Source organism: Hyla sarda, chromosome 1 (genome assembly GCF_029499605.1).
Source record: "Hyla sarda isolate aHylSar1 chromosome 1, aHylSar1.hap1, whole genome shotgun sequence".
Classification (NCBI taxonomy): domain Eukaryota; kingdom Metazoa; phylum Chordata; class Amphibia; order Anura; family Hylidae; genus Hyla; species Hyla sarda.
In genome coordinates this window covers 138,535,170-138,557,939 of record NC_079189.1, presented here as the reverse complement: position 1 = coordinate 138,557,939, position 22,770 = coordinate 138,535,170, and the positions used below count along the sequence as shown (strand labels likewise).

The following is a 22,770-nucleotide window of genomic DNA, read 5'->3' as shown; positions in this document are numbered from 1 at the left end:
AAGGAGCGGCATTCGGCTTTTGGAGAAAAAAAAAATCCGGAATAGAAGGCCACATGTGTTTAGAAAGCCCCCATAGTGCCCCCCATATGTGACCCCATTTTGGAAACTACACCCCTCATGTAATGTAATAATGGGTACAGTGAGCATTTACGCCCCACAGGTGTCTGACAGATTTTTGGAACAGTGATCCTTGAAAATGAAAAATTACATTTTTCATTTGCACAGCCCACTGTTACAAAGATCTGTCAAACGCCAGTGGGGTGTAAATGCTCACTGCACCCCTTATTAAATTCTGTGAGGGGTGTTGTTTCCAAAATGGGATCACATGTGGGGGTGTCCACTGTTCTGGCACCACGGGGGGGGGGGCTTTGTAAATGCACAAGGCCCCCCGACTTCTATTCCAACCAAATTCTCTCTCCAAAAGCTCAATGGCGCTCCTCCTCTTCTGAGCATTGTAGTGCGCCAGCAGAGCACATTACATCCACATTTGGGGTATTTCCATACTCAGAAGAAATGGGGTTAAAATATTGGGGGGCATTTTCTCCTATTACCCCTTGTAAAAATTTAATATTTGGGGAAAAACCAGCATTTTAGTGAAAAAATATATATATATATATATATATATATATATATTTTTTTATTTACACATCCTCTTTAAGGAAAAATCGTTGAAACCCTGTGGGGTGTTAAGGCTCACTGTACCCCTTGTCACGTTTCTTGAGGGGTGTAGTTTCCAAAATATTATGCCATGTGTTTTTGTTTGTTTTTTCGTTTTTCTTTTTGCTGTTCTGGCACCATAGGGGCTTTCTAAATGTGACATGCCCCTCAAAAACCATTTCAGCAAAATTTGCTTTCGAAAAGCCAAATGTGACTCCTTTTCTTCTGAGAATTGTAATACGCCCGCAGTGCACTTGACGTCCACACATGGGGTATTTACCATACTCAGAAGAGATGTGGTTACAAATTTTGGTGGACATTTTTTCCTATTACCCCTTATAAAAATGTTAAATTTGGGGAAAAAACTGCATTTTAGTGAAAAAAAAATAAATTTATTTACACATCCAACTTTAACGAAAAGTCGTCAAACAGCTTTGGGGTGTTAAGGCTCACTGGACCCCTTGTTACGTTCCTTGAGGGGTGTAGTTTCCAAAATAGTATGCCATGTGTTTTTTATTTTTTTTTGCTGTTCTGGCACCATAGGGGCTTCCTAAACGTGACATGCCCCCCAAAAACCATTTCGGAAAAACTCAACTCTCCAAAATCCAATTGTCGCACCTTCCCTTCTGAGCCCTCTAGTGAGCCCGCAGAACACTTGACATACACATATGTGGTATTTCCTTACTTGAGAGAAATTGGGTTACACAATTTAGGGTGATTTCTCTCCTTTACCTCTTGTAAAAAGATTTAGAATTTTCTCCTTCACTTTGCTGCTATTCCTGTGAAACACCTAAAGGGTTAACACACTTACTGAATGTCATTTTGAATACTTTGAGGAGTGCAGTTTTTATAATGGTTCATTTATGGGGTATTTCTAATATGAAGGCCCCTCAAATCCACTTCAAAACTGAACTGGTCCCTGAAAAATTTACATTTGGAAGATTTTGTGGAAAATTGCTGTCAACTTTATGATGCCAACATAAAGTAGACATATTGTATATGTGAATCAATATATCATTTATTTGGTATGTTCATTTTCCAGAGAGTTTCAAATTTTTTATGAAGAAATTATGGAAGTATCGACAAAAATTTACCACTAACATGTCACAAAAAAAACTATCTCGGACTCAAAATAAAAAGTAAAAGCATCCCAGACTTATTAATGCTTAAAGTGACAGTGGTCAGATTTGCAAAAAAGGCCTGCGTCCTTAAAGGGGTATTCCAGGCAAAAACTTTTTATATATCAACTGGCTCCGGAAAGTTAAACAGATTTGTAAATTACTTCTATTAAAAAATCTTAATCCTTCCAATAGTTATTAGCTTCTGAAGTTTTCTGTCTAACTGCTCAATGATGATGTCACGTCCCGGGAGCTGTGCATGATGGGAAAATATCCCCATAGGAACTGCACAGCTCCCAGGACGTGAGTCATCAGAAAGCAGTTAGACAGAAAACAGCAACTCAACTTCAGAAGCTAATAACTATTGGAAGGATTAAGATTTTTTAATAGAAGTAATTTACAAATCTGTTTAACTTTGCGGAGCCAGTTGATATATAAAAAAAAAGTTTTGGCGTGGAATACCCCTTTAAGGTGAAAATGAGCTGTGTCCTTAAGGGGTTAACAAAGATATATCATTTTTAAAGAAAAAAATAATAACTGGGAAACTAAACTATGATTTATATGGAAAGTATCCTCTAATTTAAAGTAGTACATATTGCTAATTTACCCTTTCCCCTCAAATCGATTTTTGGCAAATATATTTATACATTTACCGAAATCCATGAACCATATGTGTTTGTTTGTTTTTTATTTACTAATTTCACAGATATATAGTATATTTCAATAGCGTCAGCCAAAACTAGAATCGCAGAAGGAAACTAAAATATAAAATATAACTTTTATTAATTAATGAATCACTAAATACCTAAGCAAAATACAAAATCAACCAAATCACAAAATATCGCACAACCAAAAGAAAATAAGGATATAAATTCCAGCACCGATCAAATACATACAAAATTAGATACAGCGTGCGGGATACTGCAACAGCACTATGGGGGAGATTTATCAAAATCTGTCCAGAGGAAAAGTTGCTAAATTGGCCATAGCAACCAATCAGATCGCTTCTTTCATTTAAAAAAAGGCCTGGGTCCGCATCGGCCTATCCCCCTCAAGGGAATAGCTTAGGAGTGGCACCAGGCCTGACCAAATCACAATCTACACCCTGTTCCAGCGCCAGTATAGCTCACCTGTAAATGATGTAAATGATTAGATCTCCGGCAGCGGTCATGTGATATTAACACATGACCACTGCGGAAGTCCTCTGAAGTGTTATGTGAGCTATGACTCGGGACATAGTTGTTCCCGTGGACAGGGCGGGGATCCTGGATCTAATCACTTATGTCATTTATAGTTGCAGGGTAAACAGAAAAAAAGGGGAAATAAGTGGAGCGCTTCTGCTAGTAAGGACAGGACTCAGGATGCCACGGTTGCACTAGACGATTTTAAGAAATTTCGGACGTGTTTCGGCACAGGCACGCGCCTTCCTCAGGTACACAAACAATCAAATAGTTGCGTCCTGATGTGTGTTGTTGGTGGCAACCTGCATGGTGGGATCCTGGATCTAATCACTTACGTAATTTACAGGTGAGCTTTTCTGGCGCTGGAATAGGGTGTATATCATGATTAGTCAGGTCTGGTGCCACTTCTAAGCTATTCCCTTGAGTGATAAGCTGATGCTGACCCAGGATGCATATTTAAGGGAGTTCAGTCCGATTTGAGACATGGCAGTGGGACCATCTGGCTGTATCATCCACATCTTCAGCAGCCATCCGTGGTACAATCAATGCCATGACACCATTGACCCCTGATGACTGGGGCAGCAAACGCGTTGGGACGTTTTTTACTTTTCTGTTAATTGTGCCTTGGGTCCAGATAAGTATTTATAGTTTATATAGGAGAATGCTTTTGTATTTATCAGCTTCATTGAATATAGGCTATTGCTATCTGATAAATATCCACTGTCTATGCGCATATATACCGGTTCCATGGTTTGCATTTATAGGCATTTCTATTGATTATATGCCTTTGCTATGTGATCATTTATGCTTTATACACATTTATACCTGTTTTATGGTTCGTACTTATAAGCATCCCTATTAATTATATGCCATTGCTATCTGATAAATATTCATGATTCATGTGTCTATATACCAGCTCTATTGTTTAAACCTATGGCCATTGGGATAGTACCGTATATACTCGAGTATAAGCCGACCCGAGTATAAGCCGAGACCCCTAATTTCAACCCAAAATCCCAGGAAAAGTTATTGACTCGAGTATAAGCCTAGGGTGGGAAATACATCATCCCCCCCTGTCATCATCCAGACCCGTCATTAACATCTTCATCATCATCACCGCCTGTCATCATCCAGACCCTAATCATCATCACCTGTCATCATCCCCTTGTCATCATCCCACACATCCCCCCTTCATCATCCCCTTGTCATCATCCCACACATCCCCCCTTCATCATCCCCTTGTCATCATCCCCACCCCCCTTCATCATCCCCTTGTCATCATCCCACACCCCCCCCCCTTCATCATCCCCCCCGCCCCTTCATCAGCCTCTTGTCATCATCCCACACCCCCCCCCTTCATCATCCTCTTCTCATCATCCGCCCTCAGTGGTCTTCAACCTGCGGACCTCCAGAGGTTTCAAAACTACAACTCCCAGCAAGCCCGGGCAGCCATCAGCTGTCCGGGCTTGCTGGGAGTTGTAGTTTTGAAACCTCCGGAGGTCCGCAGGTTGAAGACCACTGCGGCCTTCAACATCATCCAGCCCCCTCTCACCCCCTTTAGTTCTGAGTACTCACCTCCGCTCGGCGCTGGTCCGGTCCTGCAGGGCTGTCCGGTGAGGAGGTGGTCCGGTGGGATAGTGGTTCCGGGCTGCTATCTTCACCGGGGGCGCCTCTTCTCCGCGCTTCCGGCCCGGAATAGAAGCGTTGCCTTGACAACGACGCAGAAGTACGTTGGCAATGAACGCACCTCTGCGTCATTGTCAAGGCAACGTGACTATTCTGAGGCCGGGCCCGAAGCGCTTAGAAGAGGCCTCCCCGGTGAAGATAGCAGCCCGGAACCACTATCCCACCGGACCACCTCCTCTCCGGACAGCCCTGCAGCACCGGACCAGCGCCGAGCGGAGGTGAGTACTGTACAGAACTAAAGGGGGGTGAGAGGGGGCTGGATGATGTCGAAGGCCGCAGTGGTCTTCAACCTGCGGACCTCCGGAGGTTTCAAAACTACAACTCCCAGCAAGCCCGGACAGCCGATGGCTGCCCGGGCTTGCTGGGAGTTGTAGTTTTGAAACCTCTGGAGGTCCGCAGGTTGAAGACCACTGCGGGTGGAGAGTTCACTCGAGTATAAGCCGAGGGGGGTGTTTTCAGCACTCGTGCTGAAAAACTCGGCTTATACTCGAGTATATACGGTATATGCATCCCTATAATCCTGGTCACATTTATTTATATAAAGATGTGCTCTGTTTGTGAATATATTTAAACATACACTCCTTTTTCTCGATATGATCAAAACACACCATAAGCTATCATTGTAGGAAATTTTGTGATTTGGTTGGTTTTGTATTTTGCCTAGGTTTTTAGTGATTAATTAATAAAAGTTATGTTTTAGTGTTTTTGTATTTACTAATTTTTTCATATTTTTTTTTGCATCACCATGTTCTGAACCTCATACCTTTATCTTTCTATCAATGTACCTCTGTGAAGGCTTGTTTTTAGGTATGGTGAGCTGCAGATATTATTCATACCTTTCGGGTAGATGTGAATTTTTTATCACTTTTTTATCAACTGTTTATAGAGGTGACTAAAATAAGCAAATCTCAACTACAATATTCTATTTTTTTTTACAGCAATAATTGTGTGATAAATAATATGATATTTTAATATTCTGGATTCTAAAATACTATTTATTTTTTTCCTTACTATGTTTTCATCTGATAAATAAGAAAGTGTTTTTTATTGTAATATAACTTCTATATTTAAAAAAAAAACTGTAATTGCTTTATAATTTTGTTAGTCACCCTAAAGGACTTAAACAAATGATCAAGTACTTCTGTATTATAGTATGTTGTGCAATGCAGCATTGTGTTTGGAAAAAAGCTTATGAAAAGAAGGGGAAAGCATTGCTTTTCGTTGGACCCGATCACATCATGACAACAGTGTTGTCCATTGATTCACATTTCACTTATTGCAGTGCTCAGTGGTCTTGAGCTTTTGCATGATGATGTTTTCTGTATTTATGGAAACATTTATTCTGCATACAATAAATCATTTCTGTACTATGTGTACCTTCCTACAGTCCTCTTTTTTATGTGCAAGTTCTTGAAGTTCTTCCATTTTTTTCTTTTCTTCCATTTTTAGCTTTGTTTGGCTCTGTTTTATTTGTTTCTTTTTCTCTGCTTTCCAGGCCATAAAAGCAGCCATTGCTTCTTCTTTTTTCATAGTGCTTTCCTGCAGACATAAAGCAAAAATTTAAAGACAATTTTTCTCACCTATATGAAACCTATATATATATTTGATGCATCTGTAATCTGATGGAGCCACTGACTGTGTCTAAGGAACTCAAATTATATTCACACCCAGTGCCCATTGTTCGCACAGGAAAGTAGCTGCACATGTACAGTCTTTTTTCATTTAGTTAATGGGAGGCTGCAATGCTGCAAAGTAAGACTGATTTTAAAAACAGAAAAAAAACAAAACTTTTTTTTTGTCAATTAACAAAATACAAAGTGAATGGACAAGGAAGCTTAAAGAGGTACTCTGCTGCTCAGCGTTTGGAACAAACTGTTCCAAACACTGGAGCTGGGAGCTCATGACGTCATAGCCCTGCCCCCTCATGAAATCACGCCCCGCTCCCTCAATGCAAGTCTATGGGAGGGGGCGTGACAGCTGTCACGCCCCCTCCCATAGACTTTTATTGAGGGGGGCGGAATGTGACATGAGGGGGCGTTGCTATGATGTCACGAGCTCCTGGCACCGGCTCCAGCCTTGGGAAAAGTTTGTTCCAAACGCTGAGCAGCGGAGTACTCCTTTAAAACTTGGTGAGGAACATCCAAACTCTGCTATAACAGGGAGATTGTGGAAGACAGTGTCATGTCAAGGCCATACACCATAGCAAGACTGAACACAGTAACAAGATACTAGGTAGTTATGCGGCATCAACAAGGTCTCTCCCAGTCAAAGATTTCAAAGCAGATTGGGGTTTCAAGGTGTGCTGTGCAAGCTTGCTCAATAAATCTTCAACTTTTCACAGTCTGCTCTTCTAACGTTGAGGGAGCAGGTAGAGGGGGGGGGCACACCTTTGCATAGAGGGGGAGTGGCGGAAGCGCTTCTCAGTAAATCCAGTGTAGCGAACATGGGAAGAGTTTTACATAAGGCTGGCATATAAAAACAATGCACTTAGTAAATCCGAAACCAGTGGGACCCAGGTACACAGATCTACTGTTTGGAAAAATCAGGCCATAATGAGTCTTTATAGATGAATGGTGGCCAAAAGACACATACCATTGATGTGGAAGTAAGGCCAAGTAACTACCCTATACACAAGAACATTACTGAGATGGGGAAAAATAGCAGCAGGTGCTCTGGACTAATGTGTCAACATTTGAAATATATGGCTGTACCAGAAGGCAGTTTGTTCACTGAAGTCCTGGAGAATAGTACCAGTATGAGTGTCTGCAGGAAACAAAGAAGCATGGTGGAGGTTCCTTGACAAGGAGTTGTCAATTTGATCAGAATTAATGGTGTCTTCAAAATGGAGAAATACAGGAAAATACTTTTCAGTCATTCAATGATGTCTGCAGGTCAACGACAAGAAGAAAAAGGAGTCCTGAAAGTGATGATATGCCCCCACAGAGCCCTGATCTCATTATTTCAAGTAAGTCAACATCCACAGAAGGTCTGTGGTTAGTTCTTCAAGATGCTTGGAACAGCCTTCCTGATAAGCTCCTTCAAAAACAAAGTGTGCAAGTGAACTTGAAAGAATTGATGTCCTTTTGAAGGCAAATGTTGGTATTGATTTGCTTTAGATTTCTCTTCTGTTCATTCACTCAGAATTTATAATAGATAAAATAAAACTACTGTAACAAGAATTCTATTTAAGCATTCTGTCTTTGCAGCATTTTTTCCACAACTACCTTAAACTCTTGCAAAGAACTGTATATTGTAAGGAAAACTTTCACCTGGTGAGACCACCAATTGATAGCATTATAAATACTCCATGGGCAGGGCAGGAGTTTAAAACACTTGATCTACTCTTAGGGTACGTTCACACGAGCATATTTACAGCATATTTTACGCTGTGGATACGCTGGTGAAGGCCTGCTCTATGCTGTTTTTACATCTGCCTGCTCGTAGTGGCAATACGCTGCGACGAGCAAACACACAGCAGCGATGTGCACGGCGTACTCCCACATCGCGGCCACTCTCTCTGCCCTGAGCTAGACAGAGAGCTCCCGTGATGTGCGAGTATACTGCGACTCGCACATCGAAGTGTGTCTGCTCGTAGCGGTGTGTTGCCGCTACGAGCAGGCATATGTAAAGACAGCATAGAGCGGGCCTTATCAGCGGATCCGCTGGTGTGAACGTACCCTTAGGGAAAAGGTAGCGGATTTTAGTGGCGAGAGCCGGGCCTAGTTTAGGAAATCCTCTGGGACCCCCCTGATTAGAAAGTTATCCCTGATCTTGTGGATAGAGAATACATTTTTCTAAAGTGGATAACAACTTTAAGTCGTATACAACTGTTAAACTGAAAAGAAAAGGAAAAAAGAGGCGCGCTCCTAGTGTGATACCGTCGGTGTATAGCGGGCACGTGCGGGTTAATGCACCTTACCGTAGCGAGTTGTCTGCCTTCAGAATCGCATGAAGCCGTTGATATCCCGAATCTGAGATCCTAGCGTACGGCGGTGTTAGGTAGGTGGCTGCCTCTGCATTCTTAACCGTGACTGGCAGGTCCGGTTTAAACGTGTAGGAATTGGGAGAAAAAACTGGGATGAGATACGGCGCCTCCTCCGATGTGGTTGGTATGGTGATTCGGAAATAAAGATTTTAAAAACGGCCTAGTTAAAAAAAGGCTGTTTTTATTTAGGGTGCAACTTAAAAGTTTCGAACCCGTACCGGGTTCTTCGTCAGGCAATAGAACCCGGTTCGGGTTCGAAACTTTTAAGTTGCACCCTAAATAAAAACAGCCTTTTTTAATTAGGCAGTTTTTAAAATCTTTATTTCCGAATCCCCATACCAACCACACCGGAGGAGGCGCCGTATCTCATCACAGTTTTTTCTCCCAATTCGTTTACAACTGTTTGTCACATTTCAGATAGTTCCAATATTGTACGTGTTCCACTGAAAACATTTTTGTGTCACATTACGCTGAATACATAACAATTTTTATGATACCCTTTTTAACTGGAGATTTATTAATACAACATATTACCATTTAAGACACCTACTGTGTCCAGGGCAACCTCTTCAGCAGCTTACTGTATCCCAAACAGAAATACTATTCTACAGCACTAATATAGCATTGCCCTTGCAAATACTAACTCAGTATATGATCAACAAGGCAGGACATCAGCCTGAAGTTAGCGTGCCATCTTCACCGATTCACCAGGGAACACATGCAATAAAAGGCAGCATTTGGGTCCCACGCGGCCTGAGATTCTTTTTATTTTATATAGGAATAGCAGAGATATAGAAACAATCATATATTACCTGTCTCCCCTTTTCTTTCTCAAGTTGTTCTTCACTCTTTTTTATTTTCTGCAGTTCGTGAAGAAATATTTTTTTCTTTTCCAGCCAGTTCTGTAGTGAAAATATTAATATTAAGTAAACTACAAATTATGAAACACAAACAGACTAAAAGTTGTGTTGCCTTGTTGTAGAATATTCAGGAGTTAGCAATATAAACACATATATTATCTGGAATGAACTGTATCCAGACATTTCTCTTGTAAAATTCACTTATAAACAAAAAGAAAATAAATGTAATATTTGGAGCAGTTTGCTGAAATGGCATATTGTATAATTGAGGAAAACCTGCTGAGAATTCAGAAACATATCCGGCTCATTTCATTTTAATTACAATTAGTTCCTATATGATGGGCCTAATATCCTCTATTCTGCTTTCCTCTGCATTTCATATTATAATGCAGTGTGGAGCACAGAATGGTACATGCAAAACTGCCCTATCTGTTTAACTCCTGCATGCAAAACAACATCAAATCTTGCCGGTCAGGCTCATTGTCTTCAATTGAATGTGTATGTACATCTCACTTATTATACATCACACTTATTATATATCAGACTTATTATATATCAGACTTATTATATATCAGACTTATTATACATCACACTTATTATATATCAGACTTATTATATATCAGACTTATTATACATCAGACTTATTATACATCAGACTTATTATACATCAGACTTATTATATATCAGACTTATTATACATCTCACTTATTATATATCAGACTTATTCATCTCACTTATTATACATCTCACTTATTATACATCACACTTATATATCAGACTTAATATATATCAGACTTATTATACATCAGACTTATTATACATCAGACTTATTATATATCAGACTTATTATATATCACACTTATTATATATCAGACTTCTTATATATCAGACTTATTATACATCACACTTATTATACATCTCACTTATTATACATCTGACTAATTATACATCTGACTAATTATACATCTGACTTATTATACATCTGACTTATTATACATCTCACTTATTATACATCTCACTTATTATACATCTCACTTATTATACATCTCACTTATTATACATCACACTTATTATACATCAGACTTATTATATATCACACTTATTATATATCACACTTATTATACATCTCACTTATTATACATCTCACTTATTATATATCAGACTTATTATACATCACACTTATTATGCATCACACTTATTATCATCACACTTATTATATATCAGACTTAATATACATCACACTAATTATACATCACACTTATACATCACACTTATTATATATCAGACTTATTATACATCACACTTATTATATATCAGACTTATTATACATCACACTTATTATATATCAGACTTATACATCACACTTATTATCATCACACTTATTATATATCAGACTTATTATACATCACACTTATCATCACACTTATTATATATCAGACTTATTATAAATCACAATAATTATACATCACACTTCTTATATATCAGACTTATTATACATCACACTTATTATACAGAGTGGGCCATTTATATGGATACACCTTAATAAAATGGGAATGGTTGGTGATATTAACTTCCTATTTGTGCCACATTAGTATATGTGAGGGGGGAAACGTTTCAAGATGGGTGGTGACCAGGGCGGCCATTTTGAAGTCTGCCATTTTGAATCCAACTTTTGTTTTTTTTTAATAGGAAGAGGGTCATGTGACACATCAAACTTATTGGGAATCTCACAAGAAAAACAATGATGTGCTTGGTTTTAACGTATTCTTTCATGAGTTATTTACAAGTTTCTGACCACTTATAAAATGTGTTCAATGTGCTGCCCATTGTGTTGGATTGTGAATGCAACCCTCTTCTCTCACTCTTCACACACTGATAGCAACACCGCAGGAGAAATGCTAGCACAGGCTTCCAGTATCCGTAGTTTCAGGTGCTGCACATCTCGTATCTTCATATCATAGACAATTGCCTTCAGATGACCCCAAAGATAAAAGTCTAAGGGGGTCAGATCGGGAGACCTTGGGGGCCATTCAACTGGCCCACGATGACCAATCCACATTCCAGGAAACTGTTCATCTAGAAATGCTCAGACCTGACACCCATAATGTGGCGGTGCACCATCTTGCTGGAAAAACTCAGGGAACATGCCAGCTTCAGTGCATAAAGAGGGAAACACATCATCATGCAGCAATTTTGCATATCCAGTGGCCTACATGATTATGTGCTTCCCTCTTTATGCACTGAAGCTGGCACATTCCCTGAGTTTTTCCAGCAAGATGGTGCACCACCACATTATGGGTGTCAGGTCCGAGCATTCCTAGATGAACAGTTTCCTGGAAAGTGGATTGGTCATTGTGGGCCAGTTGAATGGCCCCCAAGGTCTACCGATCTGACCCCTTTAGACTTTTATCTTTGGGGTCATCTGAAGGTAATTGTCTATGCTGTGAAGATACGAGATGTGCAGCACCTGAAACTACGGATACTGGAAGCCTGTGCTAGCATTTCTCCTGCGGTGTTGCTTTCAGTGTGTGAAGAGTGGGAGAAGAGGGTTGCATTGACAATCCAACAAAATGGGCAGCACATTGAACACATTTTATAAGTGGTCAGAAACTTGTACATAACTCATGAAAGAATAAAGTTACGTTAAAATCAAGCACATCATTGTTTTTCTTGAGAAATTCCCAATAAGTTTGATGTGTCACATGACCCTCTTCCTATTGAAAAAACAAAAGTTGGATTCAAAATGGCTGACTTCAAAATGGCCACCATGGTCACCACCCATCTTGAAAAGTTTCCCCCCTCACATATACTAATGTGCCACAAATAGGAAGTTAATATCACCAATCATTCACATTTTATTAAGGTGTATCCATATAAATGGCCCACCTTGTACATCACACTGCTTATACATCACACTTATTAGACATTCACATCAGAACAAGGCGAACTCTATGAGAGCCAGGAGAGAACGTACAACTATATGCACCTTGTTTCCATAGAACCGATGGTTAAAAAAAGACTTGGCAGCCATGCTAGTTCTTGGTTTCTGAGCACAATCAATACTAGTTACTTGGCCTTCACTAGTACAGCAGGTAAGTGGGATCTCCACAACAGTATGTCCCCCTGCTTCTTCATTAGTATAGCAGGTAAGTGATATCTCCACAACAGTGTGCCCCCTGCTCCTTCACTAGTACAGTAGGTAAGTGATATATCCACAACAGTGTGCCCCCTGCTCCTTCACTAGTATAGCAGGTAAGTGATATCTCCACAACAGTGTGCCCCCTGCTCCTTCACTAGTATAGAAGGTAAGTGATATGTCCACAACAGTGTGTCCCCCTGCCCCTTCACTAGTATAGCAGGTGAGTGAGATCTTCACAACAGTGTGCCCCCTGCTCCTTCACTAGTATAGCAGGTGAATGAGATCTTCACAACAATGTGCCCCCTGCTCCTTCTCTAGTATAGCAGGTAAGTGATATCTTCACATCAGTGTGTCCCCTGCTCCTTCACTAGTATAGCAGGTAAGTGATATGTCCACAACCGTGTATCCCCTGCTTCTTCACTAGTATAGCAGGTGAATGAGATCTCCACAACAGTGTGCCCCCTGCTCCTTCACTAGTATAGCAGGTGAGTGATATCTCCACAACAGTGTGCCCTCTGCTCCTTCACTATTATAGCAGGTGAGTGAGATCTCCACAACAGTGTGCCCCCTGCTCCTTCACTAGTATAGCAGGTGAGTGATATCTCCACAACAGTGTGTCCCCCTGCTCCTTCACTAGTATAGCAGGTGAGTGAGATCTCCACAACAGTGTGCCCCCTGCTCCTTCACTATTATAGCAGGTGAGTGATATCTCCACAACAGTGTGTCCCCTGCTCCTTCACTAGTATAGCAGGTGAGTGATATCTCCACAACAGTGTGCCCTTGCTCCTTCACTAGTATAGCAGGTAAGTGAGATCTTCACAACAGTGTGCCCTCTGCTCCTTCACTATTATAGCAGGTGAGTGATATCTTCACAACAGTGTGCCCCCTGCTCCTTCACTAGTATAGCAGGTGAATGAGATCTCCACAACAGTGTGCCCCCTGCTCCTTCACTAGTATAGCAGGTGAGTGATATCTCCACAACAGTGTGCCCTCTGCTCCTTCACTATTATAGCAGGTGAGTGATATCTTCACAACAGTGTGTCCCCTGCTCCTTCACTAGTATAGCAGGTGAGTGATATCTCCACAACAGTGTGTCCCCTGCTCCTTCACTAGTATAGCAGGTGAGTGATATCTCCACAACAGTGTGTCCCCCTGCTCCTTCACTAGTATAGCAGGTGAGTGATATCTTCACAACAGTGTGCCCCCTGCTCCTTCACTATTATAGCAGGTGAGTGAGATCTTCACAACAGTGTGCCCTCTGCTCCTTCACTAGTATAGCAGGTGAGTGAGATCTCCACAACAGTGTGTCCCCCTGCTCCTTCACTAGTATAGCTGGCCAGTGAGTGAGGAGCAGAGCGCTCATTCCTTTAAAGCCCCCTCTGGCCGACTCCAACGTCACAGAAGGGTGTGGGCCAGGGAATGAATATTAATTAGGCAGTGAAGTTGGGTGAGCCGGCTCCCCACTTCCAATGCATGCTGAAGCCCAATATGAAAAACAGCTTTAAAGGACAGAACTCTGCACCCACGCCACTAAAAACAGTAAGTGACCCTTCCTTTTAAAGCTCTTCACCCACACTATAACCCAGTATATTGGGTTAAGTGCGGGTGAACAGCTGTCAGATTCTCTTTTGGCTCTGATCACATTTGCATTGAAGTTGAAAAGGTTATCACCAATGTTTGGTGAACCCCTTAAACTTGTAATAGGGTCCGTCAGGGTGTTCAAAGTTATGACACGCAGAATACTGTTCATCTCCTGAAATCTAATGGGGTCAGTGGAGACCACTGTGTCTCATGTCGAACAGAGCCTTAGGTATTACAATTACAAAAATACAAAGTGAGACATTACAAAACCATTTTGGGTTTTCTGTATATGTACTGTTATTAACATTGGAGGACAAAAAGATTGGCTGCACCTGACTTGCTTTCCTCTTAAAGTATTATCTGGTTTTCTGTTTAACCCCTTAAGGACACAGCCCATTTTGGCCTTAAAGGCTCCGGTGGAAAACATTTCTTTTAAAATCAACAGGTGCCAAAAGGTTAAACAGATTTGTAAATTAAAAAGGTACAAAAAGACAAAACGTAGGTGCACTCACCGCTCAGCGGAGACTGTAGCATGTAGGGGTCCGGTTCACTGGGAGCTGGATCTCAGCGGCGGCGCAGGAGGTATGGAGCTCAGAGGCCACCTGCGTTTTGTCTTTTTGTACCTTTTTGATGCTTTACACTTGTGTGTGTGCACCCCGCAGGAGACACGAAGACAGGTACCGAGGTTTGGTTGCATTGCAGTTCAGGTGATATATGCCCTTAGAGTGCTCTCCCTTTTCTTTCCTGTGTTTATATACCAGATTTGTAAATTACTTCTATTAATAAGTCTTAATCCTTCCAGTACTTATTAGCTGCTGAATACTACAGAGGAAATTCTTTTCTTTTTGGATTTCTTTTCTGTCTGTCCACAGTGCTCTTTGCTAACACCTCTGTCCATTTTAGGAACCTGTCCAGAGCAGCATATGTTTTCTATAGGGATTTTCTCCTGCTCTGGACAGTTCCAGACACAGAGGTGTCAGCAGAGAGCACTGTGGACAGGCAGAAAAGGAATCCAAAAAGAAAAGAACTTCCTGTGGATCATACAGCAGCTAATAAGTACTGGAAGGATTAAGATTTTTTAACAGAAGTAATTTACAAATCTATTTAACTTCATGGCAACAAGTGGATTTAAAAAACGTAAGTTTTTCACCAGAGTACCCCTTTAAGGACTTAGCCAATTTTATTTTAGCATTTTTGTTTTTTTCCTCCTCACCTTCTAAAAATCATAACTCTTTTATACTTCCATCAATAGATGAGTATGAGGGCTTGTTTTTTGCGTGACCAGTTGTCCTTTGTAATGATATCACTCCTTTTACCATAAAATGTATGGTGAAATTAAAAAAATACTATTTGTGTTGGGAAATTTAAAAGAAAATCAAAATTTTGCTAATTTTGGAAGCTTTCGTTTTCAGGCTGTACAATTTATGGTAAAAATGACATGTTTTCTTTATTCTGTGGGTCAATACGATTAAACTAATACCCTTGATTACATACTTTTCTATTAAGGTACCACTTTAAAAAAATCTCAAACATTTTAACCAAATTAGTTTGTTTAAAATCCCTCTATTTTGATGTTCAACCGGCGAGGTATGACACTCTTCGACTTGCCTGTTGCTCTTCTCTCCCCTTCCCCCCTATCCCTCTCCCCCCTCTTCATCTCCCTATTACAGGGGTCCTCAAACTACGGCCCGCGGGCCACATGCGGCCCGCGGAGCGCATTTACCCGGCCCGCCGGGTGTTTTTGCCTGAGAACATCCCTGTGTTCCGAAATATGCTTTCGGAACACAAGGATGCCTCTGTGAAGTCCCTGCGGCCCGCGTTTACTTTAAAAACACGGGGACCGCCGGGAGCAGGCGCACGCAGCGACTGACGTCGCATGCGTGCGCCCATGGCAACCGAGCGCGGAGCAGCGGAGAAGAAGCAAGGACGCGCGCGCTGGTAGTAGGTAAGTGTTTACCAGCGGCGCGTCCCTTGGGTGTTCTGACCACCAATCCTCCTGTCCTGCTATGGCTGGACCCGAGGAGCGGTGATCGGAACACTGAAATGGGGCAGTACACAGGCATACAGCCTCTGGCCATACTTTATGGCTGGAGGCTGTATGCCTGTGGGGGAACATACTGCCAACGTAATTTGGGGGACTATACTGCCAGCCTAATGTGGAGGAACATACTGCACCTAATGTGGGGGAACTATACTGCACCTAATGTGGGGGAACATACTGCACCTAATGTGGGGGAACATACTGCACCTAATGTAGGGAACTATACTGCACCTAATGTGGGGGAACATACTGCACCTAATATGGGGATCATACTGCCAGCCTAGTGTGGGGGACTATACTGCACCTAATATGGGGGAACTATACTGCACCTAATGTGGGGGAACATACTGCACCTAATGTGGGGAAACATACTGCCAGCCTAGTGTGGGGGACTATACTGCACCTAATGTGGGGGAACATACTGCACCTAATGTGGGGGAACTATACTGCCAACCTAATGTGGGGGAACTATACTGCACCTAATGTGGGGGAACATACTGCACCTAATGTGGGGGAACATACTGCACCTAATGTGGGGAACTTTACTGCACCTAATGTGGGGGAACATACTGCACCTAATGTGGGGGAACATACTGCCAGCCTAGTGTGGGGGACTATACTGCACCTAATGTGGGGGAACTATACTGCACCTAATGTGGGGGAACTATACTGCACCTAATGTGGGGGAACATACTGCACCTAATGTGGGGAAACATACTGCCAGCCTAGTGTGGGGGACTATACTGCACCTAATGTGGGGGAACATACTGCCAGCCTAGTGTGGGGGACTATACTGCACCTAATGTGGGGGAACATACTGCACCTAATGTGGGGAAACATACTGCCAGCCTAGTGTGGGGGACTATACTGCACCTAATGTGGGGGAACATACTGCCAGCCTAGTGTGGGGGACTATACTGCACCTAATGTGGGGGAACATACTGCACCTAATGTGAGGAAACATACTGCCAGCCTAGTGTGGGGGACTATACTGCACCTAATGTGGGGGAACATACTGCACCTAATGTGTGGGAACTATACTGCCAATGCCATTTGGGGGACTATACTGCACCTAATGTGGGGGAACATACTGCCAACGTAATGTAGGGGACTATATTGCACCTAATGTGGGGAAACTATAATGCAACTAATGTGGGGCACTATATTGCACCTATTGTGGGGGAACTATACTGCCAGCCTAATGTGGGGGACTATATTGCACCTAATGTGGGGGAACTATACTGCCAGCCTAATGTGGGGGACTATATTGCACCTAATGTGGGCCAACATACTGCCAACGTAATGTGGGGGACTATATTGCACCTAATGTGGGGGAACTATACTGCCAGCCTAATGTGGGGGACTATATTGCACCTAATGTGGGGGAACTATACTGCCAGTCTAATGTGGGGGACTATATTGCACCTAATGTGGGAGAACTATACTGCACCTAATGTGGGGAACTATATTGCACCTAATGTGGGGGAACTACAACCTAATGTGGGTGAACTATACTGCACCTAATGTGGGGGGGAACTACAACCTAATGTAGGGGAACTACTACCTAATGGGGGGGACTATACTGCCAACCTAATGTGGGGGAATTGTACTGCAACTAATGTGGGGGACCTATACTGCCAACCTAATGTGGGGGAATTGTACTGCACCTAATGTGGGGGAACTGTACTGCCAACCCTAATGTGGGGGAACTGTATTGCCAACCCTAATGTGGGGGAACTACAACCTAATGTGGGGGATCTATACTGCCAACCTAATGTGGGGGGAACTGTGCTGAGTACTTAAAGTGGTAGTCCACTAATAAGATATATGTGTGCATAGGAATTTATTCATGTTTTGTTATCTATAGTCCGGCCCTCCAACGGTCTGAGGGACCATGAACTGGCCCCCCCGTTTAAAAAGTTTGAGGAGACCTGCCCTATTACCTACACTTTACTTTCCTGCTTTTCCTCCTTTCCTCTTCTTTCCTTACTGGAGCTTCCATACCCGGATACGTTGCTCCCAACCCACACTAATTAGAGATTTTGACCGATCCCAGATCAGACCAGTTAGCTTGGACTCACTGTGGATAATAATCTCAGACTGGGATCTTTTGTACTATGTTTGATGTTACTAGCTACGCTGTTGACTTGTCCCATCGTATTGTTATGTTTCTCACACAGCTCCATTGTACGAATTAATGAAAAAATTTAATAAACTATACTTTGAAAAAAAAAAAAAAAAGGAAAGAGACGCCATAAAAAAAGGTAAAACAAATCCCTCTATTTTGACGACCTATAACTTTCTTATTTTTCTGTATAAGTGGCGGTATGAGGGCTCATTTTTTGCACCGTGATCTGTTCTTTTTACTGATACCAAATTTGTATATATGAAACTTTTAGTAAATTTTTTAAAAATGTTTTTGGGAATATTATGTGACAAAAAAAGCAGCAGTTTTAGACTTAAACATTTTTTTTTCTACGATTAGGCCGTTCACCGTATGGGATCAATAACATTATATTTACCGTATTTATCGGGGTATACCACGCACCGGCCTATAACACGCACCCTCATTTTACCAAGGATATTTGGGTAAAAAAAGTTTTTTACCCAAATATCCATGGTAAAATGAGGGTGCGTGTGTGCATGTGTATACCCCGATACACCCCCAGGAAAGGCAGGGGGAGAGAGGCCGTCGCTGCCCGCTTCTCTCCCCCTGCCTTTCCTGGGGTCTAGAGCGCTGCTGTTGGCCCTTCTCAGCCCCTGGCTATCGGCGCCGCTGCCCGTTCTGTCCCCCTGACTATCGGTGCCGGCGCCGATAGCCAGGGGGAGAGAAGGGGCAGCGGCACCCATTGCCGGCACCGCTGCCCCGTTGCCTTCCCCCATCCCCGGTGGCATAATTACCTGAGTCGGGTCCGCGCTGCTGCAGGCCTCCGGCGTGCGTCCCCGGCGTCGTTGCTATGTGCTGAACGGCGCGGCGCATGACGTCAGTGATAGTCGGCACTGATAGTCAGGGGGACAGAACGGGCAGCGGCGCCGATAGCCAGGGGGTGAGAAGGGCCGACAGCAGCGCTCTAGACCCCAGGAAAGGCAGGGGGAGAGAAGCGGGCAGCGACGGCCTCTCTCCCCCTGCCTTTCCTGGGGGTGTATCGGCGTATAACACGCACACAGACTTTAGGCTAAAAATTTTAGCCTAAAAAGTGCGTGTTATACGCTGATAAATACGGTATATATTTCGGAATAACAAGGCCCTAGGATGTACATTTACGTCCTATGTCGTTAAGGGGTTAAATTTATAACTCTGAGAAAATCAATATTAGCACATCTGGTATTCTAAGTTAGTCTTTTAGTCTTAGCTGCTGCAACGGGATTCCTAACAAAACTGTAAATATAACATCATCAATAATACAAAAATGATCATGATAATATCTCACTTATGTATTTTTTCTCTCTTGTCTTATAATCCAAAACCCAATATATCATAGATATAGAAACGAATAAATATTTTCTTTTATGTTTTATATTTTAGGAGGGGGGGGGGGACTTTCATTTTATTGTATTTATTTATTTCATTTTCAAGGTTCATTTAAATGCATTCTCCTGCCACACTGCATCATCTGCGTGATATGATTCATAAGCCCCAAAGCTAACAATTTATTCTTCAGACATTGCTAAAGATTACCATGCACATAAATAAAGGATTTATTTTACGTATATGAACTGTATTAGACCAACCAGTGTCTAAAACAGCATCTAAAAAGGGACTAAAATATGTATATTATTTTACTATATATATATATATATATATATATATTTTTTTTTTTTTTTTTACAATATATATATATATATATATATATATTTTTTTTTTACAATATATATATATATATATATATATATATATATATATATTTTTTTTTTTGCAACATTTAATTCGGGGAAGAAGACTCCTGTGGTGTCTTGGCTGTGTGTTTATGGTCTGGATGAGCTTTCCATACATAATATCATGAACTTTGCTCCATTCAGCTTTCCTTCAATCCTGACCAGTCTCCCGGTTCCAACCACTGAAAAACACCCCACAGCATGATGCTACCAGCACCAGGTTTCACTGTAGGGATGATATTGGGCAGGTGATGAGCAGTACTTTATTTTCTCCAGACATGACGCTTAGAATGGAGTCCAAAAAGTTAAATCTTAGTTATATCAGACTAGAGAATCTTGTTCCTCCCAGTATGCGAGTCGTTCAGATGCTTATGACAGATCAGACATTCTTTCTGGGCACTTTGCCATAAAACCTAGATTGTGGAGTGCTGCAGTGATGGTTGATCATTTAAAAGTTTCTCCCATCTGCTCCTATCTTACCAGGGCCCGTCCACTCTGATAACTTAGTTTGGCAAGGTAACAACTCTAGGTTGTTCCAAACTTATTTGGGGCAGTGACCTATAACTCTGTGCTCTTGGGAACTCTCAGTACTGCAGAAATGATCCTTTTCCAAATTTGCGTTTCCATTTGAGCTATACAGGCAGTTCTATTCCCCCTCTTGGCTTGGTTTTTTCATCTGTGAGACCTTATATAGACAGGGCTGTGTCTTTCCAAATCTTGTCCAATCATCTAATTTACCACAGGTGACTCCAATTAAGGTGTAGAAGCATCTCAAAGATGATCAAGTGCTGCTCGGTGCTTCTGCCTGCCTCCAGGTCAGGGAGTTGGAGCAGTTCATCTAATCATTGGCCACACCGGTGTTCTGTCACAGCCAATGATTGGCTAAGTGGGCAGGTCTTAGTCCGACTCCCCAACTTGGAAGCAGGCACAAGAAATGAGCAGCAGGGGACCAGAAGTTGAAGGAACAGGGTCTGTGAGGGACTATTGAAGACTGTGGTAACAGGTCAGTTATGGCAGCCATGGAGGCCCAGTACAGGCCTTGAGCTGCAATGACAGTGGATCGGTTCCCTATGATCAGTTCACACTGTGGGGAGCCGAGTTGACCACCTATTTGACCGACTACACTGCACACAGTACTTTACTGGTAGTTAAATAGCAGGCAACAGTGATTGCTTCATGCCAGCTATTAGTGGCGGCTGTCTGCTGCTGACTGCAATCAGCAACCACCTGGTATGGAGCAGGCCGGCCCAGCTCCGGAGCCCAATCCGTACACCCTTAACACCACCATGATGTAACTTCCCATCATGGTGGGTTAAGGGGTTACCTGTTTCAATGGTGCCAAGGGCTCTAAAATATAGTTAGAAATTCCACCCATCTGCACAATAGATGAACCTAGTCAACAGAACATATAGGGGGAGATTTACCAAAACTTGTCCAATGGAAAAGTTGCTGAGTTGCCCATAGCAACCAATCAGCTCACTTCTTTCATTTTGCAGAGGCCATGTTAAAAATTAAAGAAGCGATCTGATTGCAACTTTTCCTCTGGACAGGTTTTGATAAATCTCCCCCATAGTAACTACAAAAAGAGGCTTTAGAATGGGGATGCTTTCTACAACATGCTGTTTCAGATGCCAAGAGCCAAATGCAGATATATTTCAGGGCATGTGGTATTCTACATACAATCTTTTTGGGAAAATTTTGCAAACTTTACAAAACCACATCGGGCTAATTTCGGACGTAGAAATCCATTTTGGGTCATTTTTGGCTAATTGGGTGCAGAGACCAAAAACTGCAAACCAGGTGTTGGGAAGCTCCTGCTATGGTAGCAGAAGTGAGGATCCAAGACAATCCTATACACTTGGTTAAATAAGAAATACCCACCCTCTCGATTGTTTTTTTTTTTTTTTTTATAAAGATGGACTGCATAAGCCAAGTACAAAAATGACATGACATCTAACTTCGTTTTATAGGCAAGGATCCACTTAAAAATTACTTAGTGAGCGTTTTGTGCTCACAACCTTGTATAAAGAGAAGTTATTGGTGGGAGATTATGATTAACTTAGAAGAATAGGGATCTAATCATGCACTGCAATGATAAGACCCCTTTCTGTGTAGCACTCTACTGAAACAGCATAGTTATAGAAAGTTACAACAGGTACCTATGTCTGTTTGCGATGCTTACTGGAGACTACTATGTTATACATGAGAGTTTGTTTTTGTTGTTATTGTGCTTGCCTTTTTTCAGTGGATTGGACAAAATCTTGTGAAGTATGTACATTTACACTTCTATTTATGCTTGTAAACAAAAATACATCAATCATGTTTGTTTGAAAAATAAGAATAAAAATGAAAATACCTGAGTAAGTTTTTCATGTCTGTTATTTCACTGTTTAAAACGTGATTGTAAACACTGGTTTAGGACTAGTATGGATATATTAGGCTAGGTTTCCACGTTTTTTTTTGGCCAATAAAAACGCCCATTCTTCCGCATGGCGTTTTTTGTGTGAAAAACACTGCGGCCAGATGTTAGCTGCAAGTCAATAGGATACTGCAAAATGCCATATCCACTTGCCGTTTTTCAGTTTGGCGTTTTTTTTTTTATCCTTTTGGAGGTTTTCAGCTATTTTTGGCTACTTGGCAGTTTTT

General features: G+C 41.8%; 1 protein-coding gene across 1 annotated transcript in view; it reads right to left on the bottom strand.

The window, feature by feature from the left end:
• The window catches only part of MAP9 (microtubule associated protein 9), a 111,911-nt gene that overhangs the window by 6,398 nt on the left and 82,743 nt on the right, over window positions 1–22,770 (bottom strand). Inside the window, exons 10-11 of the mRNA XM_056562132.1 lie at window positions 9,440–9,529; window positions 6,020–6,181 (exon numbers count right to left, since the gene is read on the bottom strand). Coding sequence (XP_056418107.1) covers window positions 6,020–6,181; window positions 9,440–9,529 — 252 coding nt within the window. The remainder of the gene's footprint in view (window positions 1–6,019; window positions 6,182–9,439; window positions 9,530–22,770) is intronic.